Here is a 24,637-nt window from a genome sequence, read left to right on the forward strand (position 1 = left end):
CGGCACAGGGAAAGACACACAGCCAAGCGTGGTAGGGGGCAGGGGTTACCTTTAATGCTGCATTTTGTGCCGAATCCCCCTTGATGCCCTGTCCCTGAGTATCCCTGCCCACCCTCCCCCCCACCGCAGGGCAGGCACAGGGCCCCCCCCCCGGGATACAAAGGAATAAATTAATTGCCCTCCCTCCCCCCCTTCCCCAATAAATAGAGTGAGTATCCTGCCCAGGGCCTCCCCTGCCTTGTGGCACGGTGGGCTGGGGCGGGGCCTGGGGCGCTACATTCATGGCTGCCCAGGCGGGCGGTGGTGGGCAGGCCTCAGCAGGAGCCGTGGGCCCCGCACAGGGGCACTGTGCTGTCCTGGCTCTGCCCCTCCATATCCATGTCAAGCAGCGTGGGCTGCATGCTGGGGGGCCCGGGGCTCTCTGGAGTGTCCGGCCTGCTGGAAGGAGAGATGCTGAGTGTCTGGCCAAAGGAGACCAGTTTCCAGGGGTCCAGGCGGGGACGGCTGGCGGCTGGCCGGGGTCGTGGGGCGAAGGTCAGGGTGGTGGGGCGGCCAGGGAACTCGGGGGGCCGACGGCGGGTGGGAAACAGGCCCTGGGGGTCGGGCAGGCGGGGGAAGTCCAGAGGATCTCGAGGGCCTGGTAAGAGAGGATCAGATGAGGTGAGTGGCGTGGGCCAGAGGGTGGTGTTTAAAAGCCAGGAGCATTTACATGAAAATTGGAATTTGACTTCTCTTGAAAAATCTGCTGATTTTGTTGGGCCCACTTTCCAGCAGGGTTTGGACCTTTACCTAGCCACCGCCACCCCCCCCCCCCCACCAATTGCTCACTCATCTGGGTGCAACTCTGGGCACAGTCCTTTATCTTTCAGAGCCCATTTCCTTGCTGCTACTCTAGACAAAGCCCTCATCCCTCGCACCTCTCTGACACTGGGCCAGGTTCACAAAGACCCACAGAGACTCCTCAGGCATGTTGCTGTCTGTGAATGGGGATGACAGCACCTTGCTACATAGGTGAGGATTAAATAAAATGATAACAGTAATTGTAGAACAAGTAGCACAGTGCCTGGTAGGAAGCCCTTAGCTCCTATCTGTTCTAATCATCTTTGTGAGTTAGTAAACTTTATAGAACAGGGCACGGCACATGGGTGTTAGCTCTAGTAATTGTTGTTGCCATTAATATCACCTGCCTGGCCCCTTATAGGCATTAGAGTTTGCCACCCCTACTTCATCCTGCATCTCAATTACCCAGGGACTCACAATGCCTCACAAAGCAGTGGGGGTCATGGGGACACAGGCCCTTCCTCCCCATGCTAAGCAGGAGGAGGATGCCTTAGCATCCAGGGGGTCGTCGCTGGGCTGGGACATAGGTCTTTGGCGGGGGCACGGGAGATGGGCCTTTTTCTGCGCCCTGGGCGCGTGGAGCCTCACTCACCAGGGCCAGGGCCGGTGGGCTCGGGCGCCCCCCGCTGCCCCAGCGCCCCGTCTGACGGCGTCCTCCGGTGCCCGCGGCTCACAGCGTGCGCGGCCGTGACGTGGGTGGGCGTGAGTGACTGGCGGGGGTCCTTCTTGAAGCTCTCCAGCTCCAGGTCCACCAGGGGGTTGGTGCTGGGCGCGGGCGCGGGTGGGGAGGGCGGCGGGGAGGGCGCGGCCGGCGCGGCCTCGTCGCTGTCGGAGCGCAGCAGCGAACGCGTGGAGTTGCAGTCGGACACGGACGACAGCGACACGAGGGTGGCCGAGGGCGCCAGGCCCGGGCCGGGGGCCGCGTCATCGCGGCGGCTCGGGGAGCGCCCGGGTGGGCTGAGGCCCCGCGGGAAGCGGCCGCCGCGGGGGAAGAAGAGGCCATCGAGCCAGCTCCGCTGCTCCTCGCCGTTGGCCGAGCGCACCTCGGCCACGTCGGCGCCCAGGCCCACGGCGCCCAGCAGCGTGGCGCAGCCCAGCAGCGCGAGCTCGCAGCGCCGCCGGGAGCCGTGCCCGGGCCGGGCGGGCGGCGTTGGCTCCCACGGCGCCCGCGCCCCGGGGGAGGGCTGGCTGGGCAGCGGCACCGTGAGGTAGGACGGGGTGGTGTAGGGCGAGGGGGGCACGCTGCTGCCTCCGTCCGCCTCCGCGAACTCCTCTGCAACCGGGAGAGGGCCGTCACTGGACTCGACTCACTTAACTCTAGGCGCCTGGCCCCTCGGCCCGCCCCCCTCGGATCTGGAGGCAAGGGGTTGCCCCAATGAAATGACCCCTCCAACAAGAGCACCAAGGCCCACTAAGCGTGGTTCCCGACTATTTCTCCCCTCAAACCCCCTCCTCCTGGGAACGATCCCCACACCCCAGGGACCGGCTGCTCCCATTCCAGGTATGTGTCCTACCCTCCGGCCCAGTGAAATCCGGCTCCCTCCTTGCAGCCCTGGGGAATGGTCACCCCTTGGTCTTGGGTTACGGTCCCCTTTGCCAGGGAATATTCCTTCCCCCTCCCTTTTAAAGGCGCCCTCACCCTCTTACCCATCTCATTGAGGCTAGCAAAGCCTGGGGTGATGGGAGTGTGTTTGGGGGATTTGCCCAGGTTGGGGGCACTTGACGACCACTGTTTGCTTCCTTCTCCCAGGGCCTTCAGCCTGCAGGGGTCACCAAAGATGGGGGGTTATAGGCCTCCTGGCTGCCAAGGGCCTGGGGAAGAGGCACAGGGTGTGGGATGGGCTCCACGTAGCCAATACCTCTCCTCTCCTCCAGCCCGCTCCTTCTGCAGCGTGGAGCTGGGGCCCCAGGTCCGGCCCTTCTTCTTGCCCCCAACCAGTTCTTCCTTCTTTGGGGGTCCACTGTTGCGGCCCCACGTCCCACTGCCACCACTGCTGCTGCCACTGCTGCTACCTCCACCACCATCCACAGGAGTCACTGGGCCGAGAGAAGCCACTTGGTTAGTGGGTCTCAGTCTGTCCCCGCTGAGCTCCCAGCCTTACTCTCCCCCCCTTGTTCCCACCCTCCACCTGGAAGCCCAAGGGAGCCCCAGTCATGACCCTTCCCTGCTCTGCATCCTTCCACAGCTCCCCACTGCTGTCAGGACGACGTCCCGGCTCCCTCAGTTTCATCACCCGTCACTTCTCACAGCCTAACCCTTCAGCCATCCATTCATTCCCAAAGGTTTACTAGCACCTGCTATGCGCCAAGCCCTGTGGCAGGTGCTGAGAGGACAGCAGTGGTCAAAGCAGACAAAAGTCCCTGCCCTGGGGACTTTCCTGGTGGTCCGGTGGCTAAGACTCCACACTCCCACTGCAGGGGGCCCGGGTTCAATCCCTTGTCAGGGAACTAGATCCCACATGCTGCAACTAAAGATCCCACACGGGGCAACGAAGATCCTGCATACCACAACTAAGACCTGGTGCAGCCAAATAAATAAATAAATATTAAAAAAAAAAAAAAAGTCCCTGCCCTGAGGAGTTTACATTTTAGTGGGTGAGGACAGACGGTCAACAAGAGTCACACTAGGTACATCATCTGGGTAGGGGGCTAGAAGGTGATAAGCGCTGTGGGAAATATAAAGCAGGTAAGGGGTTTGGGGAGTTAGGGAAGTTCTCATGTGTGAGAAGGAGAAATCTGAGCAAAGACTTGAAGGAGGTGAGGGAGTGAGTCAGGTTGATACAAGGGAGAGGAGCCTTTTAGGCAGAGGGAACAGCAGATGCTGAGGCCCTGTGGAGTGTTCTGGAACAGACGTGTTCCCTGCAGAGTCAGTTGCTCTCTCTCCTCTGTTCCCATCACACGTTGAACGTACCCCGATACTAGTACTGACTACCACTGTTTGGTCATTATTTGTCTTTGTGTCCCCCCAGGAGAATGACCTCTGGGGCCTGGTACAAAGCAGGTGCCTAAACAGAAGTGTGTGTAGGGGGTGGTGTGTGGGGCGAGGCCAGGGGTGAATGATGGGGCAGAACAGACTGGGGAGCCGGCCGGGTATACTTCAACTCATCAGCAAACCCTGACAGCTGTACCTCTGCCATGTAGCTGACTCACCATCTCCCCTCTTCAAGGCCCCCGCCCTGGCCCAGCCCCCTCGTCTCACTTGTCTCCCACCTTTACTCCTGCTCTCCTCCAATCCCTACTCCTCACGGTGGCCAGAGGGAAAAGGTTAATTTTACCACATCACTGCCTTGCTCACAGCCCTCCAGAGACATCCCCGTCTCATTTAAAATAAAATCCAGATTCCTTATCCTGGCTCTTAAGGCCCAGTGTGATCCTCCCCTGTTGAACCCTTGACCATAAGCCTAGTGCTCTCTCTCCTGTTCATCCTACTCCAGCCAAGTTGGCCTTCCCAGCTGATAAACACACCATGCTTGTTCCTGCCTCTGGGCCTTCGTCTTTGCTGTTCCCTCTGCCAGGGACACTGTTCCTTCAGATCTCTGCATGTGTCACTCCTCCTTACCATGCAGGTCCCTGCTCAAACCTCGGCTTCTCTGACAGGCCTTCCTTGTGACTTAAAAACAGCAACTCTCCTGTTTTACTCCCTTCCCTGATTTCCTTTATAGCGCTTATCACTACAGGAAATTATCCTGCTCACCAGCTTGTTTACTTGTTGTCTGTTTCCCCTCATGAGAATGAGGGAGGGGACCCTGCCCACCTGGTCCCCTGATGTTGCTCTGGCTTGGTACAAGGTATGTGCTCAGAGAAGTCTGTTCGCTGACTGACTGGTCAGGGCCTTGGGAGATACTCACGGCGAATGGCCCTCAGCCGGGGGATGATGCTGGGGCTCGCGGGCGGGCTGACCCCATCTGAGCCTTTCCGTTTGTCCAGGGTTGGAGAGGCCTGGACCGTGATCTTATGTTCAAAGCCTGCGAAAAGAAAGACTTCCCTAAGCACACGGTTGCATGGGTAGCCAAAGAGAAGGTCCCTTTGTAGAAGGAGAGAAGGAATGCCACCGTTTTGTATTCCTTCATGCAGTGGTTCTCAAAGTGTGTTCCCAGACCAGCAGTGTCAGCGTCAAGTGGAAACCTCTTGGAAACGCAGATTCTTGGGCCCTCCCTTAATCAGGAACTGTGGGGGTGAGGGGCAGCAATCTAACTGCGGTGTACAAGTCCCCCAGTTTCCTCTGATGCACACTCGGGTCTGAGAGCCGCTGCCCTGAGGATCTAGGCCTGAGTGTCCAGTATGGTGGTCATTAGCCACGCACGGCAAGTGGGCGCTTGAAATGTGGCTTGTGCAACTGAGGAACTGGAGAGTTCTACCTTTATTTAATTGTAAGTAATTTGAGTTTACCTTTCAAAACAGACACTCAGTTCAGTCATCGGAAACATTTAAGCATGTTTGGAACAACTTTGGTATGTGAATCTGCTTTTTCAACTGTACATTTTATGAAATCTAAATAGAGGTCAAGATTTTTTGATGAAAATTTAGAGACAATTTAGATTTAGCCAATTTAGAGCCAATTTTTTGATGAAAAGTTAGAGCCATCTCAATTTAGAGATTGAGATGTACTGTAAATATAAAATACACACTGGATTTCAAAGATTTAGTGTGAAAAAAAGAAGGTAAAATATCTCATTAACAATTTTCCTTGTACTGACTACATGTGAAACTACAACATTTTGGGTATATTTGGCTAAACAAAATATATTAAAGTTAATTTCACCTGTTTTTTTCCCCTTTTTCATATGGCTACTAGAAAATGTAAAATTACACATGTGGCTTGCATTATATTTCTGTTGGCTGGTGCTATTCTAGGCACTGCTTTAGGGCTTGTAACATCTCTTGTAACAAAGAGAGAGAAATCAGTATGATGTGCCTTCTGATGTTACCTAGGAAGCAACATTTAAAAAAAAAAAAAAATCAAACCTGAACTTGAAACTGATTAAGCCCTGAGATCCAGCTATTAGGTTGAGCCATGTGAAACTTCTGTTTCTGTAGGTCAAAAATGGCTGAACATCAGCAATTTCACATGGTTTAACCTAATACCAATTTATAGGAAATTCAGGGGACAGAGCGACATGTTAAAAGATACCAGGGGGATGCAAGCAGCAAAATCAGACTGTGGGAAATGCTACAGGATAAATGATGCAGTTCCTCGACAAATTATTGGCAAGGAGGAAAAAGAGGCAGATTAAAAGACATTAAACAAATAGCTGGGAGATAAAACTATAAGGAAAAGTAAGGAAGTGATTGCCCTAAAAGTCAAGACAGGGGTTACTCTTAGGGAGCGGCAGGGGGATGTGTTTGGACAGGGCGTGTGGAAAAGGGAGAGATAACCCCCGGGTTGGAGATGCTCTCAGCGGACGCTCGGGGGACGTGGGCGGGTACCGGAGGGCAGGCTGATGTGGCTGCTGCCTTCTCGCAGCTTGAGCAGGCGGCTGCGCTTGAAGTTGCCCTTGCGTTTGCGGACCCTGGGCTTCTCCTGGCTCAGCTGGCACATGAGCAGGTGCAGCTCCCGCTCCACGATGTCCATCTCGCGCTCGGCCAGCTCCTGCTCGCGCCGCCGCAGCTGCTCTTCCTGGAACCGCTGCTCCTGCGCCGCCCGCAGCAGCTCCTCCTCGCGGCTACGGAGCTCCTGGAGAGGGGATGAGGGGCTTGGGGCTAGGAGCTGAGCTACTCTGCCCCTGGGGATGGCTCCAGGGCTGCGGGGTCTGGTTGGTGTCCTGCTCAGGGCTGTCCTGCTGTGGGGCAAATTGGGGGCACAATCCAACTTACACTTCACTAGCCAGGCTGGGTGCCAGGGCAGGGGACTGTGTTAGCTCAAAGAAAGGGGTGGCTTTTCTTTTTTCCTTCCTCTTTGATTTTTAATTTTTTAAGTCTTCAATTTGGAAAACATCCACAAAAGGAGAGAAAGTGCACCCCGTGTACCCATCATCCAACTTCAACAATTTTCTATACTTTGCAAATCTTTTTTCATGTATATCACCTTCCTTCTCGCCTCTCTCCCCGTTTTTGCTGTAGGATTTTAAAGCCAATCCCAGACCTCATGCAGTGTCACTTGTAAGTACTTCAGTGCAGGGTGCCTTTTTTTTTAATCAACCTTCCAACAGGAGGCTGTCTTTTCCTAATATGCAAAAAAGGCTCCCTTGGCCCTGCATGGACTCGAAGACCCCTGGGCTCAGGGGAAGGGACTCTGCCCCGTCCAAGGCATCAGAGCTCGGGGATCTTGCTCCGTCCCTCCCACCTTGCCTCCTGCCTTCACCTTCTCCTTGGTCCGGAGGTCATCGAACATGTGTTGAATCTCCAGCTTCCAGTCTTCCTGCAGCGAGTGGAAAGACTCCAGAGGCATCTGGAAGAGGGCTGACTGTTCGATGACTTCAAGTTGCTTCAAGATGCTGCCAAAATCTGGCCGCCCGTGGGGGTCTGGGTCCCAGCATTCTGGGGTGGGGGTGGAGAGGACAGCAGTGGGAGTGGAAATGTCAGTGGCCATGCTCTGGGGCATCAGCCTGCTCAGTGGAGGCAGGACTTTAAGGGACTGTGGACAAACAGCTCCCATGGAGCCGAGGGGAAGGAATTCAAAGCCAAATTCCTGGCAATGTTTCACTTGGTGAAACTCTGGGGAGAGAAACTCAGGGACCTGTTCCCTGACTGGTGGTAGAATCAAGGATCAGGGAGGAATCCCAGGGCCAGTGAGTCCTAACAGGTTGCCCTCAGGAGCTGTGGGCCTAGCCAGAACACAGGTCTGGAGGCCATGGAGCCAACTGTGGGGGAGACTGTTCATGGTCCCATGGTTCCAGCCCCTTGTCCCTCACTCCTGGGCCCAAAGGTATGGGTGGGTGTGAAAGAGTGAGGTCTGGGCCTGAGGGCCCCTGCCACCCCTAGCTGAGCCTACCCTCTCCACGGGGCCCTGGCTCACCCTCCAGTAGGCGGGCAAAGGGCTCGGGGCATGTGGAGGGAATGGGCAGAGTCAGCTTGTTCATAGCCACACCATATGCCACGGCCAAGGCGTCGATTTCACGGTAGGGGACCTCACCCGTCAGCAGCTCCCAGAGCAGAACTCCGAAGCTGCAGGTGGGGGAGAGGGAGGGGTGATGCCACAGCCCACCCTAATCCTCACCTACACCCCAGCCCTGCCTCCAGTCCCATGGTGGGCCTCCCTCCCCCCAGCAGCCAGCCCTGGCCAATGAGGCTGCAAGACCCTGATTTGACCTCCATCGGCCTGATCTGGTGGGGTTGGTTCTCTGATGTCTCTCCTTTGCTCTGCCTCTCTTCCCTCTCTTCTGCCTGAAAACCTTCAGTGGGTTCCCCATGCCCACTGAGCAAATCCACCCTTCTTAGCCCTGGTCTTGATGACCCCTGCAGCCTCGCCTCTAAACACTCTCAGCCCCGTACCACCCCCAGCTTCATCTTGCAGCCACGCTGAACAGTTGAACAAACGCTGTTCTTCCTAACCTCTGGCCTTTGCACATGCTGTTCCCTTGGTTGAGAACACCCTTTCCTTTGCCTAACGGTCCTTTAAGTCACAACTCAGGTGCCCCCTCTACCAGGAAGCCTTCCTTGATTCCACAGCCTCCAAAGCTGGGTTGGAGGCCCCTTCACTATGTTTCCATAGAACCCTCTGCACTTACCTCTAAAAACAAGTTAACACTATTTAATATTTATAAAGCACTTACTCCAGGCCAGCACTGCTCGAGGCCTCACAACAGTCCTGTAAGGCAGAAGGCACTGGTATGACCCTCATTTTATCCAATGAGCAGGTGCAGGCAGAGAGAGGTTAAGTTGTTTGCTTAAAGTCACACTGCTCGTAAGTCATGGAGCCACACTGAGACTTAGGTCTATCTGATGCCCACGACAGCGTCCTTAATGGCTACATAATTCCAGAGCATGCATCACTGTGCTACAATCACCTGCGTGTCCATCTTCCCCAGTAAACTGTTCTCCTTCTGGATCCTGATCACTGTTTCATGCAGTGCCCAACACGTAGTAGATCCCCGTGCTCCCCCGTTGCATGCATTCATTCAACATACACTTATTAAATGTCTGCTGTGTGCCAGGCATCGTTCCAGGTACGGGAATAAGATAGACACCACCCCTGCCCTCATGCAGCTGACAGCTTCCCCTCCTCTCTCAGTGACAGCACTGGTAAATTTGAGCTGGGCAAATGCTGCCTGAAATAATCTTCCATCCTCCTTTGCATCTAAGTGTGCCCATATGGCAACGGTTCTGGCCAGTGGGATATAGAAGAGTGTGTAGGGTGCAACTAACTTCCAGGAAGTGTCCTTAAAGGGAAGGAGTTCCCTTTCCTCTTTTCTCCTTCCTCCTGGTTGGAATATAGACATAAAATCTGGAGCTCAAGCAGCCATGTTGGACCATGAAGTGGACTTGGGAATGGAGGCTATACAAGGTGGAGAAAAGTAACAGTGGCTTGTAACTGGAGGGGGCCAGACCCTCCCCTCACAACCTCTGCCATGTCTCTGGAAACCTGTGGGGATGTTTTGATTGTCACAATGACTGGGGAGTGCTACTGACATTTGGTGGCTGGGAATCATGGATACTTAACATTCTGAAAGGTACAGGACCGTACCACACAAGGAACAATTATCCTGCCCAGTGTCAGTGACACCACAGTAAAAAACCCTAACATAGGACTCAATCCCTAATGCTGGGGTTTCTATATCATGTAAAAGTCATGGGCTTTTACATGAGAGCAAAAACATTAGTCTTGTTTTTATTTTGGGTTTTCTGTTCCTTGCCACTGAAATATGGCTTCTATAAATGTTTGGGACCATAAATGAATGCCTTACGTGAAGCAAGACTAAACTTCCCCCCAAAGGGCTGCACTGCTCTAGTTGAGAATTCCTGTCTTATTTGTCTGCCCCAATACCATGACTTTGCGGCTTGGTCCACCGGGAGCCTAGCCAGGGACTGATCTGGGTTTGGCTTCCCACCGCAAGTAGAAGGTTGAGTTTCTGCTGTCACCGGGTCTCGCAGGCAATGAACAGCCTTCTCATTGGCCTCCTGCCCCAACTCCTGTCCCCTACAATCCATCAGGCGAGGGAGCCTTTGCGATGTTAAATCAGATCATGTCATTCACAAATGCCTCTAATGGCTTTCCAGTGCACTTAGAATAAACCTGGATCTGCTCCCTCACCTGCAAGGCCCTCCGGCTCTCCCTCCTCCATCATTTCCTACTACTTTCCTCCTTGCCTGCTCTGCTCCAGCCACATGTTCCTTTCTGGAACATACCATGCTCGTTCTCACCTCAGTTTCTCCTTCGTGGAAGCTGTGCCCTCTTCCTGGGAAGCCTCTTCTCCTAAACTTTGCATGATTGGCTCCTGCTTGTCATCCAGGACTCAGCTCAAGTACCACTTCTCAGAAGAGCCTTTCCCAAAGTCATCTCCAGCCCTCAGAGTGCTTTTCAATCAACCTCCTAGCTCGTAACACTGTCTAGTACTTTTCTGGTGGATTAACTTACTACCTTTTAAAAATTATTTTTACAATTTCAACTTAAAAACAGCCTTTTTAGCTTCTGAGGTATGTATTATTCCCGTGGGCAGGAAATGGGTCTGTTTTTATATACTGCTGTATCCCTAGCTCCCAGTGCAGTTGGATGGATGAATGAATGAATGAATGGTTACCTTCAAAGGTCTCAATTTCCTGTTTGATGAGTGGGGGCGGTGTAATGGATGGTGTCTGAGGGGTCTTTGGTGCTGACCACCTATCTTTACACTTTTGGAATTTTCAAACGTAATCCAGGTCCTCCTCAGCTGCCACTTCTGCTAGCAGAGCAGCCACCTGCTTTTGTGCTTGTCTGATGGTCTGACCTTGCTGGCGGGCCCCCTTGCCAGACTCGGATCCCTGCTGCAGTGGCAGACCGTCCCTCCCACTCTGCCGTTTCCCCCTTCCTCCCTCCTCCCTTCCCAGGAGGCCTCCCCTGTCCCACCGTCAGCACCTCCAGACGTCACTGCTTTTGGAGAAGAGGGAGAGACGGATAACCTCCGGAGCCATCCAGGCGTAAGTCCCCGCAGCGCTCATTTTGGTGGTCTTGTGCCACTCACGGGCGAGGCCGAAGTCCGTGATTTTGAGCACCGTATCTGCGAGGTTGTGGTTCTCGATGGCCTCCAGAATTAGAACTGTGGGTAGGAAGAAAGGTGGGTCACCCCAGACCTGCTGGGCTGCAGACCTGTGTGTCCTGCCCCCGCCTCAGCTGGAATCTCCTACTTGTTCTCTCCCTGCCGCCTGGGGTCGCCCCCCTCTGCAGCAGCTCCTTTCCTGGCTTCGAAGACCATGAACGCTTTCCTGATGGCCTAATCCCTGCCTCAGGCTCCCATGAGGGGTTGGGGAGCTTCTCCTGAGTTCACTGGCCTCCTGACTCCAACTTGGGCTCAGGGAAGCTCTGAAATGTCAATGGCCACGGCCTTGGTTCTCCTTGGTCCAGGCCTTGAATTCCCAACCACCGCAGAAGTGGCAACTACAAACCATGAGCAGAAGGGGATGGTTTTCCTTTCCTTTTTGTCACCTGCTGTGGGTAGCTGCATTCATGGCCCCAATTCTGCTCCTTTCTGTGTCACACTCTTTGTATCTCCGCATCCTTTACTCTGGGTTGGCCGTATGACTTGCTTTGTCTGATAAAATGAGGCAGAAGTGACAGAATGCTAGTTCCAAGCCCAGGCCTCTCATGTCTGTTTGCCCTCTTGCCCTTCTGCCATCACTATGAGAACATGCCTCGGCTAGCCTGCTGGTCCAAGGAACATGAGAGATACTTGGGGCAAAGCCTCTCCAGCTGAGCCCCGCCTAAATCAGTTTACCCTCCATCAGGCCTGCAAATGTATGAGCAGTAATAAAGGACACTGAGTTTTAAGACACCAAGTTCAGGGAGGGGGGGAGGGTGGGAGGGTTGTTACACAGCATTATTATGACAAAAATCTGACTGATATATCCCCCAAGCATATTGAATGGTTCCAACTTACTTGCTGCCTAGGGTTGTTACTAACAACAATAACAACCATGGCTAGTGTTTATTAGGAGCCTATTATATGACAGGCACTGTGCTAAGTCCTTTATACAAATTAACTAGCAAGCAACCCACTTTATTGACTAGCAAACTGAGGCTCAGCGAGATGAAGTCACTTGGCCGAGATCACACAGCTAGAAAATGGGGGGGAAGTTCCCGGGTGGCCTAGTGGTTAGGATTCCGGGCTTTCACTGTTGTGGGCCGGGTTCAATCGCGGGTTGGGGAACTGAGATCGCGCAAGGTGCACGGTGCGGCCAAAAAAAAGAGAAAATGGTGGGGCAAAGACCCAAACTAGATCTGTCATCAGAGTCCAATCTCTTAACTGCCGTGATATTCTACTACCTTCTGTCAAACAGAAGGTATTGTACAGTATCCTGCCTGGGTTTGAATCCCAGCTCTGCCACTTATTCGTTGCATAACCTTATTTACCTTATTTTTAACACTACGATTTCTCCTCTGTTAAATGGAGATGATAATGGCATTGACCTTCTAGGGTTGTAGTAAAGATTTATTTCCTGAAGCAACAGTAGGCCCTCTAAAAGCATCAGCTCTCTTTATTAGTGTGTGATGTTGCCATAATTGTTCCTTATTTCTCTACCTTTATCTTTGGCCATTCCTGGCTACTTCTCCAATCATCATAACAATGAGGCAATTCTACTGTCATACCCATTTGGCAGATGAAGAGACTAAGTTTTAGAGAGCTCAGACCACTGCCCAAGGTAACACTGTTGGTAATCTTGTCCCTTCTTTAAAACCCAACTCAAATGTCACCTCCTCCTGGAAGCCTCTTGAGACTCTCTAGCATGTGACTCTACCTCTCAGAAGTCCTCCCTTCTCGAGTCACCGACTTTCCTGTTTGTGGAGTGACCCTGTGACAGAGGGAACACCCCATGGTCTTACACTTTATTTCTGCATCTCCCAGGCTGGGCCTAAATCAATTCACTTAAAAAAGTATTTATCTGATTATGTTACCCCTGCTTAAGACCCTCTAATGGCTTCTACTACATTGAATGAAATATCCAAAGCCCTCACAGTGGCCCCCAAGGTTAATGTGATCTGGCCCGTCTACTTTTATGACCTCACCTCCTTCCACCTCTGCCTCACTCCTGCTCTTCCGACCTCTTCGGTCTCCCTGCTGTTTCTCCAACAAGGCAGCTTCATCCCCACCTCAGGACCTTTGCCCTGCCCGGATCTTTGTAAAGCTGGGTCCTCTGGGTTCAGGTCTCGGCTCAAATGTTACCTCCCTGGCGCTCTGATCTTAAGAGCTCCCTCTGCCCCATCCTTAATCTGCTTTATTTCCTTCAGAGTCCTTGATACTCTCTGAAATTTTGTTATCTATTTAAATATCAACCATCTATTTTTGTTCACTAGACTATAACTTCTATGGGGGCGGGGGGGGTCTTGCCTCGTTCACATCTGTCTTGCCTTGTCCACATCTGTAATCCCAGAGCCCAGGACAGTGCCTAGTACACTTAATTCTGCTTCAGAATTATTAGTTGAATAAAACAATGAATGAATGACGTCAGATGAGGAGCTCCCCAGGGGAGGCTGAACGGGGGAAGCTGTACTGTGGAGACCCTGTTTCCTCTGTCTCAGGCGTGGAGCAGTTCCATTGCCCAAGCAGGAAGCCCTGGCCTAAGAGCCCCACCAACCCTTTGTCCAAGTGGCATTGGCTACAGAAAAACTTGGGGGAGTGGGAGCATGTCCTGATACCCACCCTGCAGGCTGTGAATCAGCAGGGGCGAGGCAGGGCTGAGAAGGGACCCCAGGCTTCAAGAGGAGCGTGTTGGCAGTCCTGCCTCCATTTACCCAGCATTTCAGGAGTCAGAGCATCAGCATCAATGGAGATGGGGACCATCGGTCTGTCTCGCTCAATTCTCTGGGGCTGGCACAGGGCTTGGCGCACCCTGGGCACTTGGTAGCTATCTATCTGTTGAGTGTATGAATGCCAGGCCTGTCAGGTAAGGAAGGCTCCGTCCCTCTATCCTACGGACTTGCAGTTGGTGGTGGTGAAGCCTAGCAACGAACATGAAACAGTGGGATGGGGTCAAACAAACTTCAAGACGTAGAACTGACAGGAGTCAGAAATAGATGAGATATGAGGGCTGAGGACAAAGAGAAAACCCTCACATATCACGTGAGGGCAGGGAACATGCTGGCCCCACTCACTACTGATCTCTTTTGCTTAGTATATGATCTGGCCCAGTAAATACCAAACGAAACAATAAATTGAACAAATAAATGCAGAAATAAGAGGGAGTGACATGAGGCAGAGGAAGGACGGGAGAGCCAGGAAGGTAGGATTTTTTTCCCTGCTGTATTCTAAGGGTCAGGACAGGGCCTAGTACACAACAGGTGCTCGGGAAATATCTGGGAAATGAATGAATATCCGGGGAATGATTGTGAGTGCTGTAAGGGCAGAAACCATGGCTGTTTTGGTCCCTGTTGGGCTTCTACTTGATAGGTGCTCAATTAATATTTGACATCATGAGAAGCTCCTTGATCTAGATGTAGGTTCTGGGGAACCTTGCCTTCCATCTGTCCCCAGACCTCATTCAACCAACCAATCCACTTTTGAAAGTCTATGACAGGCCAGACAGCTTGGATGCTTTTACATAAGCCACATCCCTTTTCCTTCCTCCCTCATCTTTCCCAGTGTGTCTTGGCTAGCTGGGGCAGATGCTAGGAGGACACCAGGAAGTGGTTCTCAACTGAGGGCTAGTCTGCCCTCCAGAGGACATTCGGCAATGTCTGGACACATTTTTGGTTGTCATAACTGGGGGATGGGGGGTGGAGGATGCTAATGGCATCTAGTGGGTAGAAGCCAAGGATGCTACTAAGTGACCTCCATCACACAGGACAGCCCCCTGCAATCATCCGGCCCCAAATGTCAATAGCGCTGAGACTGAGAAACCCCGACTCCAGGCCAGGTTCTATCTGTCTCTGCCTGGTGGACTCTGGCAGCGTGGCTGGACAGTAAGTGCCATGAGGGCAGGCACTGTACCTGTCCTATTTACAGCAGGGAGCACAGGGCCTGTCACAGTGTTCATTGGTACATATTTATTGGGCTACTGTGACTGTAGCCTAGGAGGCAGGTATTCCTTCAACCTTTCTGGGCCTCCTTTTCCTCTCTTAATGGGGCAAGGACTGCCTCACCTGGCCCTGAAGGTATACTGCTGCCCCTTCTTGCCCCAGGCAGTGTCTTCTGGTGTCCCCATCCCGCCACCTAGGCTTGTCCTCACAAGGTTCTACGGAAGCAAGTTTTTTGGGGAGGACACCACTTACTGTTGATGGACTTGAGGTCCCGGTGGATGATGGGCACAGGGGCATCATTGTGTAGGTAGTTCATGCCCCGGGCCACCTGTACAGCCCAGTTGACCAGCACGTGAGGGGGCACCCGGCGCCCTGCCAGCACCCTGCTCAGTGCGCCCCCCCTGGCATACTCCATCACCAGGCAGAGGTGTGGGGGGCTGAGGCAGGCGCCCCTGAGGGCAATGATGTTGGGGTGCTGCAGGGCTCCAAAGAGCCGGGCCTCCTGGCGCACCTGCTCTGCTGTCACTGCCGGGTCCCGTTCAGGGTCCAGCCGGGCGGCCTTGACCGCCACCTCCTCGCCATGCCACAGGGCCCGATAGACCTTGCCAAAGCCCCCTACACCGATGATCTCCTCCAGCTGCAGCTGGTGGAAGGGGATCTCCTGGGGCAGCTGGAGGTCCGCGGGCGCGGCGGGGGTGCCGGGGGCCACGTAGTTGCTGGGGAAGACGCCCACACGGCCGCTGGGTAGCTGCCCGGTCCACCAGCCCTCGTCGCCCGATACGGCACAGTCCTGGGAAAGCACCTGGACGCGGTCGCCCCTCCGCAGGGTCAGCTCCTCGTCGCCCGCCGCCTCGTAGTCGAACACTGCGGTCCAGACGGGCCCCGCGGGGGTCGTGCCCCACTCCTTGGCCGCCCCCCACTCCTCCTCCTCCATGGGGGTGGGGCCAGGGGCTGCGGGAGGCCGCTTCACACAGGCTGCCCGCGGGATGCAGAGGGCGGGCCCCGGCGGCCAGGATGGGGGGCAGTCCCTGCGGGTTCTAGGGGGCTCCTGGTGGCCATGGCTGGGGGGCCCTCCGCAGGAGCAAAAAAAAGCCTCTTTAAAACGGCAGGGTTGTCCCCTCTGATTCAGCTGTCCAGGCAGGGTGGGGTGGGGGAAGGGCGGCGGGTTCACCTCTCCCCACTAAACGTCAGGGCGCTAAGAAGGCCTGGCCGCGCGGCTGCCGAATTCCTGCCGGGGTCCGCCGGTGGGGGACGAGGGTGAGGGAAGCAGGCAGCCCCCTTCCCCGCGCCTCTCACCCCGCGCAGCTCCACCGGCGGCCCCCGGCTCCGCATCCCGGGCCACGATCGCCGGGCGGGGCGGGGCTGGCGGAGCCCCCCCAGGACGGGGTGGCGCGCCCCTCGGCCTCCTCACGCACGGGGCGGTCGGGCGGCCCCCATCCTCAGCATCGGGCTCCTGGTCGGCCCCAGCCCCTGCCCCCGCCCGCGCCGCTTCCCGGGGCCGCCGGCAGTGCCTGAGTGACGTGCTCGCTGCCGCCGCGCCGCGGTGCCGCCTGGGAGTTGTAGTCTCCGGCAGCGCGACTTCCTGGTCGGTCCCCAGTCCCCCAGCCTCCAGAGCCCGGCTGCGGGCCTCGGGCCGAAGTGAGGACTGCGCGTGGGCGAAGGAATTCTCCCGGGAAGATGAGCCTGGCCTCAGACCCTCCCTGGGACGCCGTGGGCCGGACGCCTGGAGGAGGAGAGGGCCGAGCACTCCTCACAGACCCTGCGGGGGCCGCGGCCCAAGGTGGGGTTGACGGTGACTGACGCGCTTCGCAAAGCGAAAAGTAGCAGCTGCGTGAACGGTGGTTACTGCCCGAAGCCTCTAACGCAGGCCAAGACTAGGTCCCCGCAGCTGGACTGCCCCTCGGGGCCCCGACCCGAGGTGCACGCCGGGAAGTGTAGTCCGTTCGCGAACTGGCGCTGTGGGGCAGGGCAGCCCCCCAACCGCGGGCAAGGGAGAGCTGCTTGGTGGCTCCAGCAAGCTGGGGGGTCAGGCTGATGGTGAGGCCTATGGGGGAAGACGGGGCTGGGAGGCTGTTTATAGTGTCCCTGGGGAAATCACAGCCACATCTGCTTTCCCCACCAGCCCTGGGTTCCTCTGCCTCTTCAGTCAGAACTCGAGAACCCCCGCCTTCCGTAATGGGAATTTCAATTTTCTGGGGCTTAACGGGCATCTTATGCTGAGTGCTTTGCATACATGGTGGCATTAAATCCTCGCCAAGCCCCTAGTTTACAGATGACGCATAGAGAAATAAAGTCACTTGTCCAAGGTCACAACTATAAATGGCAAAGCAACAATCAAAGGCATATATTTCTCTCTCTCTCTCTCTCTTTGGCCGCATCGTGTGGCAGATCTTAGTTCCCCAACCAGGAATGGAACCGGTGTCCCCTGCAGTAGAAGCTCAGAGTCTTAACCACTCGACCGCCAGGAAAGCCCCTCAAAAGCATATTTTAAAATTAAAAACAACCACCACCACGACAGTCATGATTTTTAAAAACACTGCCTTCCCATTTAAAGAGTGAGGAAACTGAGTCCTGCAGAGGTTCGATGACTTGCTCAAGATCTGTAAGCTTGTAAGCAGCAAAATTCTGGGTCTTTTCACTTAGCCTCTCCTTTGTGGTCTGGGGGTCTGACGGGAGGAGAGAAGAGGGGAACTTTGATGGGCTCTGGTGCCCAAACTCCAGAGAACTGCCCCACAGTATCCTGGGGAGTTGTTCCGCGCTCAGAGGGAAGTGGGTACCTGCTCTCCTGTGAGAGAAACTCTGGACCTCATGCTTGTTGGAAGAGAGGCCCCGCTGCATTCTGAGTACAGGCGTTTCTGCTATAACCTGACACATGCTTTCCTGAAAAACCTGTAGTTCTGCAAAACAGTGCACTAAAAATGACAAGGCTTTATGGGAAAAATAGAATTAGGGACAGATTGCTCAAAACGTATGCAACTTAATAATCAGAGTGCTACAAAACCAATAACGTTTACTTATTTTATTTTTTAATATTTGTTTAGTTGCCCCCCGGTCTTAGTTGCCACACGTGGGCTCCTTAGTTAAGGCATGCATGTGGGATCTAGTTCCCTGGTCAGGGATGGAACCCAGGCCCCCGGCATTGGGAGCACAGAGTCTTATCCACGGCGCCACCAGGGAAGTCCCAATAACAATTCTAATAGAAATACTAGCACAGTTAAATATACACGGGGTATTTGCGCTTAGCAATCAATACTTTAAGCGCCTTCTTTGCAGTCTTAAAGGCTGGGGCTTGTACTTCCTTCACGGAGATGCGGGCTGGAGATATTAACTTCTAATGGAAACCATTTTCTTCAAAATTAAAAATCTGATCCAAGGTGTAGTCCTCTTCATTAATCTGTTATTTTAATGTGGGAAAATATCGTTGCAGTTTCTTCATCTGCTTTCACAGCTTTGCCACATACCATACCATTGTAGCAAGCATTATGGTCTTTGAAATCACTAAACGATCCACGGTGGATCTAAAGGAAGACATTTCTATAGAGTTGCAGCTTTTCCCCTTAAGATCTTCTTTTATCACTAAGGCTTGCTCTTTGCCTGTGAGAAACCTTGCCCTTGATTGCTTCAAAATGTTAACTTCCTAGAGAAAATTGCATATTAACCAACATGACTGTGATATGCTGACATCGTTACTCTGTTTACCAATTGTTTATGGGGTGATTCAAGTCAAAGAAGGTGGGGAGCAGAACAGGTGATCTCCAAGCAGACGCCTAGACTTGGGTGAGGAGAGGGACCTGGCTTGGTTCTAAACCTGGTAGGCTCTATAATGGAAATGGAGAGTGGAGTGGCATTTGTCAAATCCATAAAAAAGTCCTTTGGATTTTGATTGGGATTATAATGAATAAATTATTAATTTGGGGAGAATATGACTTTGTAATATTGAGTCTTCTATTCTTGGACAGGTATATTTTTTTCCTGGGATATCTTATATGGCTTTCTTTGGTTCACTCACTGGATTTCACTGTTTTTACTTATTTACTTGTGGCCGGGATTTTGTTTTTTTTTCCTAATCAGTTACTGCTGTTTTTAATGCTGAGCTTGGATCTGGCTACCTTGTTGAACTCACTCTTACTTGTTCTAGAATAGCTTGACAGATAATTCTCTATACTGTTCTAGTTAGATGACCCTGGTGTCCAGGGAAAAAAAAGACAGTTTAGTTTTTCCAATCTTTATAACTCATTTCTCACCCCTCCCCCTTTGGCTGAGGGTTCCAATACAATGTTGAATGACAGTGGTGATAATGGACAATCCTTGTCTTGGTCTAGACTTTTTAAAGGAATGCCCCTAAGGTTTCATCATTAAGTATGATGTTTTCAGTAGATTTCTAAATTTTATTCCTAATTTGCTGAGAAGTTTATTTTTTTTTTTAAAGCAGGCATTGACTTTTATCAAATGCTTTCTATGCATTTGTTGATATGATCAGATGACTTTTCTGCCTTAATCTGTTAATGATGAACCATCCTCCTCTGTTTCACTATTGCTGGATTTGATTTAATAACATTTTCTTTAAGGATGTTGTGCATTTGTTTTCATGAATGGAATTGACTGACTCATGGTTTTCTTTCTCGTGCTGTCCTTGCCCAGTTATGACATAAGGGAAATGCTAGCTCTGTTCTATGATCTGGGGGAACCACCTACCTTTTCCTGCAGTCTGGAATGGTTTGTGATATATTGGAGTTATCTGTTCTTTGAACATTTGGTAGAATTTGACTGTAAGATCATCCATGCTTGGTGCCTTTTTGGCAGGTCTTTGGTTATAATTTCAACCTCTTCTGTGGATATTGGTTTATTCAGATTTATTACTTTCTCCTGAGATAAATTTTTGTAATTTATATTTGCCTAGAACAATATCTATTTTATCTAGGATTTCAGATTCATTGGTATAACTTTATGCATACTATTTCTTATGAATCCTATGGATCTGAAGTTATATTTCTTTTGGCTTTCCTGATATTTATTTGTTCCTTCTCTTATTTTTCTGGATCAAATTTGCCAAAAATTTAAAGTTTTATTGGTCTTTAAAAAACTCCCAGCTTTTTGTTCTATTGATGATCTCTTCTACTTATTTGTTTTGACTGGGGGTATTTTATTTCATTAATTTCTGCCTTAATTGTTGACTCATATTTTTCCATTTTAGTATTTATTTTGTTATTATGTATACCCCAGGTTTTGATTTGTAGTGCTTTCATTGTCATTCAGTTCAAAAAAAAAGTGTAATTTCAATTCCCCTTAACCCCCAAATTATTTAGAAATGTGGTTTTTAATATCTAGGTATATGGATTTTTCCTTGATTATGTTTTGTACTTGATTTCTAATTTTATTTAATGAATGTATTTCAAATGACGTAAATTCTTAGGAATTTGTTGAGATTTCCTTTATGACCTAGTATGTGGCATTTTTTTGTTTTGTTTTGGAAGTGTGTTGTTTTTAAAGGACGTACATTCTAGTTGTTGGGATAAGAGGTCTGACTATACAAGTTTATTAATGATCTAATTCTTAACTATTATATCCTTACCTTTTTTTTTTCCTGTTTGATCTATTGGCTTCTGGAAGGTGTAATAAAGTCTCCCATTATGAGTGAGGATATGTTCATTTCTCCTTTTAGCTGTATCAGTTTTTGCTTTATATATTTTGAAGTTATGTTGTTAGATGCATAAGGGTTTATGATATTAATATGACATCAGTGAAGTATTCCTTTTATCAATATGAAATATCCTTTGTTGTCCTTCCTAATGATTTTTGCTTTTAATGTGTCTTTTTTCTTAACATTTCCTTGGTACTTCTGTTCTCTTTCATTCATTCTTCTTTTTTTTTCTTTTTCTGTGGGTTGATTTTACCATACTGCTTCATTTCTGACACACTATAGCAATAGTTTGTGTAAAGCTATCCTCTTATATTATTTTTTCTCCATATCCCCATTCCCACTTTCATTTCTTCCTCCACCTCAAAGACACACTTTCTGATTTATGTTTAATTTATGGTTCTTGGATATGTCTGTATTTCTAAAACATGTATAGTGCTTTCTATATGTATATGTTTTTAATTTACAAAAATTATACTAAGTAAATTTCTATTTTTACATTTTTTGCTCAATATTGTTTTAAGAGCAGTCCACGTTGTTTGTATATCTAGTTAATTGTGTCTGTTTGCTGCATAGCACTCCAATTTATTAGTTCACCATCCTTAATTATTCACCTACTAATGAAGAAGACCTACATTGCCTTGAATTCTTTGCTACTACAAACAATACTTCAATCAACAATCTTGTACTTATATCCTTTGGGACTTGTGTGAGAGTTTCTCTGGATTATATACCAAAATTGGGATTGCTGGATCATAGGATATACATACTGAATTATGCTAACCAAAGGTGCATGATAGTTCCAAATTCTATATGTCTTTACTAATACTAGTTCCTCTCTGACCTTTTAATTTTGACCACTCTGATGAATTTAAAATATGTTGTAATTTTCTAACTGATTTTGAGGGAGGTTGAGCGTCTCTTCAGACTTGTTAGCTAGTTAGATTCCTTTTATGTTAATTTTGCCCCCTTTTTCTTTTTTTTTTTGGCCACGCCACATGGTATGTGGGATCTTCCCCAACCAGGGATCGAACCCGTGCCCCCTGCATTGGGAGCATGGAGTCTTAACCACTGGACTGCCAGGGAAGTCCCTCCATTTTTATATTGGGATTCCTACTCTTAAATATTTGCAGGATTTTATTGTATATTCTGGATATTAATCATATTTTTTTTGAAGCTGAAAATGTCTTCTCCCGGTTTGTCACTTATTAACTTTTTCAATCATGTCTTTGGAAGAAATCTTTAATCTTAATATAGTCAAATTCATCTCATTATATAGTTTATATTTTCTTGGTTTAAACATCTTTATTCACTCCAAAGTCATAAAAATATTCTACATTTTTCTACTAGCTGTTCTGGGTTGAACTGTTTCTCTTAAAAACAGATATGTTGAAATCCTAATGCCCCCCCCCCCCATACTCCAGAATGTGCTCTTATTTGGAAGCAGAGTAGTTGCAGATGTAATTAGTTAAATTAAGATGAGGTCATACTGGCATAGGATGGGCCCCTAATCCAATATGACTGATGTCCTTACAAGAAGACAGTCACTTGAAGACAAACACAGAGAGGGAGAATGCCATGTGATGAGGAAGGCTGAGATTGGAGTTATGCAGTGCAGCTGCAAGCTGAGGAACTCCAAAGATTACCAGCAAACCACCAAAAGCTAAGAAGAGGCAAGGAAGGATTCATGGCCCCACTGACGCCTTGATTTTGGACTGGTAGCCTCCAGAACTGTGAGACAATACGTTTCTGTTGTGTTAAGCCACGCAGTTTGTGGTACCTTGTTCTGGCAGCCCTATGAAATGAATATTCTAGCTTTATAGATTCATCTTTCGTATTTAGGTCTCTAATCCATTTATTTGACCTTCGTATTATGGTGAGAGGTAGGGAACCAACTTTTCTTTTCTCCTTATAAGGCACCAGTTTTCCCAATACCATCCTTTAACAATCCATCTTTTCCCTTCTGATTAGGATGCTTATTCTGAAATATCTCAAGGTTTTTTATGTACGCGTCTCTTTCTTTCCTCTCTGTTCTGTTGCTTTGATCAGTTTGTCTGCTTATGTGCCATTCCACTTTCGTCTTCTTTATTTTTTACTCTGGCTTTTGGGTATATCTTATCTGATACAGAAAATTTCTCTTTTTTGGAGCCACTCTTATCTATTTGTGAGTCTTGATTCTTCCACATGCAATTTTGAATCCATTTATTGTGTTTCTAAAAAAAATCTTTCTGGAATTTGGGCTTGCATTGAATTTATAGCTTGATTTAGGTAGAAGAAACATCTTAATAACATTAAATTGTTACATTCATGAACATGGTTCATCTCCCCATTTGCTAGATTTCTTTTGTTTCCTTTAATAACATTAAATTCTTTTTTTTTTTTGGCCACGCCACGTGGTTATGGGATCTTAGTTCCCCAACCAGGGATCGAACCCTGGCCCTTGGCAGTGAAAGTGCGGAGTCTTAACCACTGGACCGCCAGGGAATTCCCTAAACTTTTTTCTTCATAAACATCTTCTGGATTGACAGGTGAATTCCTAGATTACTTTTAAACTTTTGTTACTATTCTGAATGGAATCTTATTTTTTGTTAGAGTTTCTAGTTATTTACTATTATGTAGAGGAATGTTATTCATTTTTGCAGTTTGATATTATATTTGGCCCGTTTGCTGACTTACAGTTTTAATGGTTTCGAGTTTCTGTATGGAATACCAAATCACATCCAAATAATGACAATTTTGTCATCCTCCCTCCCATTCCTTATATACATATTTATAATGTCTTATTGCAATGGCCAGGACCCCTAGGAGTGAACAGTAGTAGTGATTGTGTTCTTCCTGATCTTAAAGGGAATGAGCTTAAGTTTCCGTCTTTTTTTTTTTTTTTTTTTAATTAATTAATTAATTTTTGGCTGCGTTGGGTCTTTGTTGCTGCGCATGGGCTTTTCTCTAGTTGCGGTGAGCGGGGGCTACTCTTCCTTGCGGTGCACGGGCTTCTCATTGTGGTGGCTTCTCTTGTTGCAGAGCACGGGCTCTAGGCTCATGGGCTTCAATAGTTGTGGCATGCGGGCTTAATAGTTGTGGCGCATGGGCTCAGTAGTCCTGGCTCGCAGGCTCTAGAGCGCAGGCTCAGTAGTTGTAGCGCACGGGCTTAGTTGCTCCACGGCATGTGGGATCTTCCTGTACCAGGGCTCAAACCTGTGTCCCCTGCATTGGCAGGCAGATTCTTAACCACTGTACCACCAGGGAAGCCCAAGATTTTGTCTTAATTGTGTGGTGTGTGGTAGATTTTTAGTAGATAGTCCTTAACAAATTATGGAAGTTCCTTTCTATCCCTAGTTTTCTGAGAGCTTTTATCATAAATAGATGCTGAACTTTATTAAATGTTTTTTTCAATCCATGGAGGTGACCATATGACTTTCCTCTATTCTATAATGTAGTGCATTACATTGTTAACTTTCTGATGTTTATTAAAACCTACTCAATTATGTTTTATTTTTATTTTTCATACATTATTGTATTTGCTTATCTAATATTTTATTTAGGAATTGTATTTACACTTAGAAAGTAAAATGGGCCTCTAACGTTCTTTTCCTAAATTGTCCCTATTCAGTTTAGGAATCAAGGATATACCAGCTTCATAAAATGAATTTCTCTTCTTTTTCTCCCTGTAATAATTTGTATATAGCAGGTGTTACTTGTTCCTTGAAAGCTTGGTATAATTCCCCTGTTAAACCTTGGTAGAATTCCCCTGTTAAACCTTCTGGGGCTTCTTTTAACTAAAATTTCAGGTTCTTTAATTGTTGTTGGTCTTTTCAAAGTTTACTGTTTCTTGTTTCAGTATTGGCATTTTCTATTCTTGTGGAAATTTGTCCATTTTGTCAGTTTTCAAGTGTATTGGTTTATGTAGTTCAAAAATTTATTTTATCATTTAAGAATATCTGTAGTTTCCCCCCTTTTTAGTTATGCATTTTGTTTTTTATTTGCATGTTTCTTTTTTTCTATCAGTCTTGCCTGAAGCATTTCTATCTTATTAGAATTTCAAGTTGCCAAGTTTTGGTTTTTGTTGATCTTCT

General features: G+C 49.4%; 1 protein-coding gene and 2 long non-coding RNA genes across 4 annotated transcripts in view; 1 reads left to right on the forward strand and 2 right to left on the reverse strand.

The window, feature by feature from the left end:
- The window catches only part of LOC309648895, a 116,717-nt gene that overhangs the window by 38,974 nt on the left and 53,106 nt on the right, over positions 1-24,637 (reverse strand). The window lies entirely within an intron of this gene.
- On the reverse strand, positions 187-16,428 carry MAP3K10 (mitogen-activated protein kinase kinase kinase 10). 2 transcript variants are annotated; one of them, XM_082438024.1, is made up of 10 exons: positions 15,179-16,424; positions 10,832-11,012; positions 7,796-7,944; positions 7,142-7,317; positions 6,268-6,514; positions 4,689-4,805; positions 2,700-2,877; positions 2,488-2,600; positions 1,433-2,113; positions 187-637 (listed from the first exon to the last, which is right to left on the reverse strand). In XM_082438024.1, exons 1-10 carry the CDS (start codon positions 15,858-15,860, stop codon positions 315-317), a joined length of 2,847 nt encoding a protein of 948 aa, XP_082294150.1. In that variant the 5' UTR covers positions 15,861-16,424; the 3' UTR covers positions 187-314. The 2 variants fall into 2 exon arrangements, 1 of the variants encoding a protein (XP_082294150.1); XR_014256840.1 differs by having other exon boundaries at positions 502-637; positions 1,433-2,193; positions 15,179-16,428.
- Positions 16,580-24,637, forward strand: part of LOC309648892 — a 108,699-nt gene continuing 100,641 nt past the window's right edge. The window contains exon 1 of the long non-coding RNA XR_014256843.1: positions 16,580-16,706. This is a non-coding gene — a long non-coding RNA (uncharacterized lncRNA). The remainder of the gene's footprint in view (positions 16,707-24,637) is intronic.

The sequence above is a fragment of the Balaenoptera physalus genome (genome assembly GCF_965194825.1).
Source record: "Balaenoptera physalus genome assembly, chromosome: 19".
Classification (NCBI taxonomy): Eukaryota; Metazoa; Chordata; class Mammalia; order Artiodactyla; family Balaenopteridae; genus Balaenoptera; species Balaenoptera physalus.

Excerpts from the sequence above, each read along its gene's own strand:
- MAP3K10 (XM_082438024.1), bottom strand. The coding sequence starts at position 15,860 with ATGGAGGAGGAGGAGTGGGGGGCGGCCAAGGAGTGGGGCACGACCCCC. Across the intron at positions 7,318-7,795 it reads CTTTGCCCGCCTACTGGAGG|AATGCTGGGACCCAGACCCC; the intron begins GTGAGCCAGGGC and ends CCCCCACCCCAG. Across the intron at positions 4,806-6,267 it reads CCACATCAGCCTGCCCTCCG|GCTTTGAACATAAGATCACG; the intron begins GTACCCGCCCAC and ends TTCTTTTCGCAG.